Genomic DNA, 6000 nt, shown 5'->3' on the forward strand with positions numbered 1-6000 from the left:
TTGGTGAAGCTCTAAGCCCTGGGTTTTCAAAACTGAAAGATCTTGGGTTGTTTAGGGACCGTTTCTGATGGAGCCAAACAAGAGAGGTCTCCTACAGCTCACAAACGAGGTACCGCTAGTCAGGTTACACAACCAGGTGTCCCCAAGGCACCAGCTTGGGGACACCCAAAAGGACAAGGCAGAAAGAAAGCCTGGATTCCCCTTCCCTCATTTGACAAGTGGGGAAACTGAGGCCAGGACATGTGCACGAGTGATCCAAGACGTCCAAGTCGGAACCAGCTCATCTCAAAACTGACAGGTCAATACAAAAAAAACAAAAACAAAACTGATGAGCTCAGCAAATTCAAAGTGTCAAGGAGATAATATGGAAGTAGAGAAATCTTTTTTTTCCTGTTTCTTTAATAATAAGGATGGTTGATTCCAATCAATTTCCATCATTCCAGCTTCCTCAGACTCTACACATGGACAATTTAAAACCACAGCTAACCCAAATGCCATCTCTATCTGTTCTGAAAGGCACCACACCATCCAGAGCAAGGATGTGGGAGGAAGACGTATATTTTCTTTCCTATTAATATAAAAATCGGCTTGTCTTTCCTCTTTCCCTTCCAGACTGAGAAGCAGGGAGTGGCTAGAAGGAGAAGTGAGGAGTTCCCTAGAATCTGACGTTGCTCAGAGATACCAGGGCTGTCTACATCTTTAATTCAGAAACTGCCAGCTTCAAACTGAGCAGATTCTTTTCTTTTCTTTTCTTTTCTTTTTTTTTTTAACTGTGAGAGAGGGAGGGATGGGAAAGAAAGACCAACCCTGCCTCATTCTCACAGGCCTTTCTAGAAGGGTCCTTTAGCCAAATGGTTTTCAATGCCTCTGCACAACTCTCCTCCCCGCCCATCCACCCCTCAACACACACACCTCTTTTCACAGAGAGAAGGGCTCTGTCCTCCTTGAGTTAAAACTCGGACCTCACACAGCCTCAGCTGCACCCCCAAGCTACGGGGGACCCCAGAGGATGCCAGAGTCTCCCTCTTTCCCCTGGAGACTGGGAGCTGTAGAGCCTGGCTCTGGGGTTTCTGAAGGAAACACCATCCGCCCCCGCCCCCCCCCCCCCCAGCCAGCCCTTCCTGAACCAGGATTAAAAGACTTCCTAGAGCAGAGAAGGGAGTAAATGAGGTCCCAGCAGGAGGTTTGGAGATTAAAGACCTCAGAGTCTCCTAATTTCCAGCAAGGCTCACCCCACTCCCACCCCCTAGCCACTTTTCTCACTTCCTAGGAGAGTAGGGAAGTGGCCCCTTCCTCCCTCTCACAGAGAAAAAAAAAAGAAGAAGAAGAAACAAAAAAAGAAATGCAGCCGAGAATAGGGGTTTGGAGCACTGGCTGGGACTGCCCTGGTTCAAAATCCGGTATCCCCAATTAACCAGTCGTTTGATTCTGGGCAAGTTACTCAACCTCTCTGGAGCTAAACTCTCCCATCTAAAAAATGAGGGAAATATTCGTCCCTACTTCATGGGCCACTTGTGAAGGTTCAACCTTCTCATGACAAACGTAGGCTCCTGGCACATAATAAGCGCTCAGTTATTTTACAGAATCTGACGCTGTGGTTTTGCAACTTGGAGTTGGGGATGGGGAGGATGGGACTGAACCTCGGAGTCGTGAGTTCGAAACCCACTGTCCCCAAGGTCCAGCAAAAGCGTGTGCGTGGGAAAGAGGGGTCCTACCCCAGGGTTTTGTCGACTCTGTCCCTACTCCGGGCTTTGGGTTTTATCCTACACTACTGGGCGCTTAGGGACTCTGGGCTCTAGGATTTCTAGGGTCCGTCCTAGATGAGTAGTCTGTGATGCACTAGGTGGCGAAGAAATCCCCGGGAAAAAAAAAAAGCAGAAACCCAAGCTCCCGGCGCCTGGCTCCCAGAGACCCTGCCTCACGGATGTAACTAATTTAAAAACTATTTGAAAGGCGGAGAGGGGGAAAGAAAAAGACAAAAGGGCAGCGTGCCGTGGGGAGAAACGGAGTGAGGGAGACCCCGGGTCGGGGCCGGCCAGGGAGGCGACAGCCCAGCTCTGGAGGAGGCCGCCCTCCCCACGTCTGAGGCGATTCTCGCGCCGCCCGGGGGCCGTGGCCACAGGTTGTGGGGACCACCCCGCGCCGGAGGCCCCTGCGCTCCGCAGCGGGGCTGGCGGCCGGAGCGGAGGCTGTCCCCGCGCTCCCCGGGCTACACTCACCGACTGCAAGAAGCGCAAGGTGCCCACGTAGTCCCTCTCGGTGCCCAAGATCTCGTTGAGGACGCAGAGGCGGAGGCGCAGCTGGCGCTCCGACTCCCGGGCGGCCGCGCACTGGCCGGAGATGGGCGCAGCGGCGCCGGGTGCCCGGGGGTCCAGGTGGGCACCGTCCCCAGCCCCGTCGCCGCTGGGATCGCTGCCGCCGGGCACCTCCATCCTAGCGCGGCCGCGCGGCACCGGCTCCTTCCCCCGCGCGGAGGTCGCGCCGAGCGGCGACTCAGGCGTCCAGGCACCCCATCCCGGACGGGGCGCGCCGGCGGGCCGGGCTCAGCGGCGGGCCCGGCGCATGGCGCGGCGGGCGAGCAGGCGGGACTGGGGGCGGGCGGCCCGGGCCGAGGGCGGAGGCAGCGCGCGGAGGCTGGACGAGGGGCGGGAGGGGGCCGGCCCTCGGGGCTCCCAGACGGCTGGCCAGGCCGCCGCCTCCCCCCGCCGCCAAGGGAGCGTCTGCCAAGTGCCACGCCGCGCTCGGGCCGCAGAGGCGCTCCGCGCGCGCACTGGGCCCTTTGGAGATGCGCCGCGGCGCTGGGCTGCTACGTCGGAAGCTCGGCTCGGCCTGAGCTGGGCGCCGGGGGCTCTTGGGCGAGAATCTTCCGCGAGGGGCCCCGCGGAGCCCCGAGAGTCCGAAGCAGCGCGCCCGCCACGGCCAACGCACCAACTCCGCTCCCGGACGCGTGGCGCCCCCCCGTCCGCCGCGGGCTACGCCACTCCCACCCCGACACACGCGACACCCACCGCGCGCAGCACAAACACGCAGGTCCGGCCGCCGGCTGCCGCCGCTCGGGCTGAGTCAACACCCGGTTGGAAAAGCTGGCAGCGGAGCCGCTCAGGAGCAAGCCCTCCCCACCACGCGCGCCCCCGCCGGCCCCGGGAAGAAAGCGGTGACCCCAGCCCCTGCCTTTGGGACACCCAGGCCTTTGGGTGCCCTCGGGCGCTGCCACGACCTTGGGAAGGAAGACGCACGGCTCTCTCGTTCTCTCTCTTACCCCCTCTTTTCTCTTTCCCCTTCCTTTTTCTTTCCTTCCTTCTTTTTTTCTCTTTCTTTATAACTTCTGTGCCCCCCATGAGATGAGCCTGCCCTTTCCAACCTTTCCCAGAGGAAATTATTATCTGCTCTCCAGTCACTAATCAAGTGGCAGCTGCTCTGCCCGAGCCTCCTTCCATACACCCCCAGCCCCCATAAGGCCTTTGGAAACCCGGCTTCTAGTCTAGGCTGCTCTGTGTGACCTTGATAATCAGCAAACTGCTAGACAAATGTCTTTACCTGCCGCACTAGACGGTGTGAAGGGAAGATCCCTCTGGGGCCTGTTCAGGTTAAAATCCCAGCTCCCGCACTTGCTAGTTTCCTCGGGTGACCTTGCCCTGGTATCCTTACCTCAAGAGCCTCAGTGTTATCATTACAGTGGGAATAATCATGGTACCTAGCTAATGGGGTCCTACAGGGTTATGTGTTAATCCATAGGGGTTCTTGGAACAGTGCCCAGCACCTAGAAATTTCTCTATAAATGTTTATTATTAATTAATATTGCATGTATGAACAGCCCTCTTAGCCCAGCCCCACTCTCCATACTGTCTACACAGTTCCTAACCTGCCCCTGTTCAAGGGCCAGAGATTGTGTCTCTGCAGTGGATTGACCGATTCATGTAATATCCCCCTGTAGACTGTAATCATCCTTTAGGCTGTTCCGAACACCCAGGATTATTCTCCCAATGGCCTCTGGGTAAATACTGCAAGTGCATAAGGACACAAGGAGAGAGTGGGGTGTCTTCTGCCCTCTCAGAGCTCTTGTTTCTTTGTGATCTTGGACAAGATGACATTTGACCTGGGCCTTGGGTGACCGAAGTTCCCCTGCACAAGTAGTCAAGCGTGTGAGGTAGATGAACCTGCCAGGTTTGGGTAGTGGAATCAATTGTGTCCGAAAGGTGATTGGCTCCCGAGGTTCTCGGAAAGAGGGCTCTGGAGTAACTCTGCTGTGTGACCTTCAACTGGTCACAGCAGCTCTCTGACCCTCAGCTGCCTTGTCCTTAAATTAATCCTATCTACCACAAGGGGAGAGCATAGTGGCAGCATCCTGGCTGTGGAATGAAACTGGCTTGCATTTGTTTCCCAGTTCCAAATCTAACTGGCTGGGGTGACCTTGGTCAAAACACTTCACCTCTCTGAGCCTGTTGCCTGTTCTGTAAAATGGGAATCTTTGTAAGAGAAAAATGTATGTAAAGCAGTGTTTCTCAACCTCAGAATATTGACATTTGGGGCCAGATAATTCTTAGTTGTGAGGGACCATCCGGTGCATTGTAGGACATTTAGAGGCGTACTGTACCCACTAGATGCCAGTAGCACTCCCTCCCCAGATGTGACAACCAAAAGTGTCTCCAGACATTGCCAAACATCCCCAGAGGGACAGAATCACCCCCAGTTGAGAACCACTGATACAAAGTACCTGACACAGATAGCCAGCACATATTAGGCTTTCAACAAATGTTAGTCCCCTTCCCAGCCGTGACCAAGAAAGATTAACTTCAACTTCAGAGATATTCATTACACACACACACACACACACACACACACACACACACAGATCCCATGCTTCACCCAAGAATTGACCCGCCCTGCCAGAAAGACCAGCCTAACGTTTCCGCGTTTCCGTGCATGGAACCCACCTCTGGCCCACCCCATCTCTTCTACATTCTTTTACTCCCTCAGATTCCTCTGGGATACTTGTCCCCCACCATCCCATCCCTAGTGAAAGGTAATACAACTTTTAATAAATTACTTAAGCTCTCGTTTTCATCACTTGTGAACTGAGGATCGTAACTGTACCAACGTCGTGAGGTTGTTGCAAAGATTCCTGAGTTAGTACATGGGAAGTGCTTAGAGCAGATAGTAAGCGCTCTGGAAGTGAAGGCGTTTATTTAGTCAACTTGTGGACTGAGTGCTGAATCCATTGGGATGCATTTGGCTGCAAGGAGGAGAAAAACGGGCTACTGATGGGTTAAACCATAGGACGTCATTTATTTAGCAAGAGGTCCAGAGGAGGTTGGCTCCTCAGGCTGGTTGAGCACTGGGTGACATCATCAAGGATCAAGGCACCTGCCACCCTGCTATCCTCATCATGGTGGCTTTTCTCCCGAAGTTTGGGGCCTCAGAGACACAAGATGGCTGCTGCACTGGCCACACCACCTGCTAACACAACTCCAAAGCAGGAAAGAAGAGGGTAAAGGGGGCGCTCCTCTGTGCCTCTCTCTTATCAGAGGGAGAAAACTTTCCCCAAAGCCCGCAGCAAGCAAACTCTCCCTTACACTTCACAGGCAGACTGGGTCACGTGGCCACCTTTAAATACCCCCTGACCAAGAGCAGGGTTGTCACCATCAACTTAGAATAGTCCTGCTCCATCTCCTGGGACATGGCTGCCTGAGCAACTTGGGCTTCTGTTGTTAAGAGAGAAGCGTCTGCCACAAGCACCTACTATGTGCCGGGCATGGGGTGAGGTTCTGGGACTGCAGAAGTGAACAAGACTAACACCATTCAGGCCCTCCTGGAGCTGACATCATTCCAGCAGGGGGAGCAGACAGTGATGAATTAAAGACAGCAAGTTCCTTCTGTCATTCATTCAATGAGTGTTTATTGAAGGCCTACTACGCGCCAGGCTGGGATACAGCGGTGACCACAGCAGGTAAGGTTCCTGCCCTCCTGGTGCTTTCATTCCAGAGCAGGAGGAGAAAAACA

At 54.6% G+C, this 6000-nt stretch overlaps 1 protein-coding gene across 5 annotated transcripts in view; it reads right to left on the minus strand.

The window, feature by feature from the left end:
* Positions 1–2983, minus strand: part of PREX1 (phosphatidylinositol-3,4,5-trisphosphate dependent Rac exchange factor 1) — a 195707-nt gene extending 192724 nt beyond the window's left edge. For 2 of the 5 annotated variants that reach the window (XM_057529298.1, XM_057529295.1), the window contains exon 1: positions 2220–2982. In XM_057529298.1, coding sequence (XP_057385281.1) covers positions 2220–2432 — 213 coding nt within the window. In that variant the 5' untranslated portion in view covers positions 2433–2982. Of the gene's footprint in view, positions 1–2219 lie in introns of all 5 variants that reach the window. The other 3 variants (XM_057529297.1, XM_057529296.1, XR_009005434.1) reach the window with 2 other exon arrangements.
* Positions 2984–6000: the final 3017 nt, after the last annotated feature.

The sequence above is a fragment of the Balaenoptera acutorostrata genome, chromosome 15, assembly GCF_949987535.1.
Source record: "Balaenoptera acutorostrata chromosome 15, mBalAcu1.1, whole genome shotgun sequence".
Lineage (NCBI taxonomy): Eukaryota > Metazoa > Chordata > Mammalia > Artiodactyla > Balaenopteridae > Balaenoptera > Balaenoptera acutorostrata.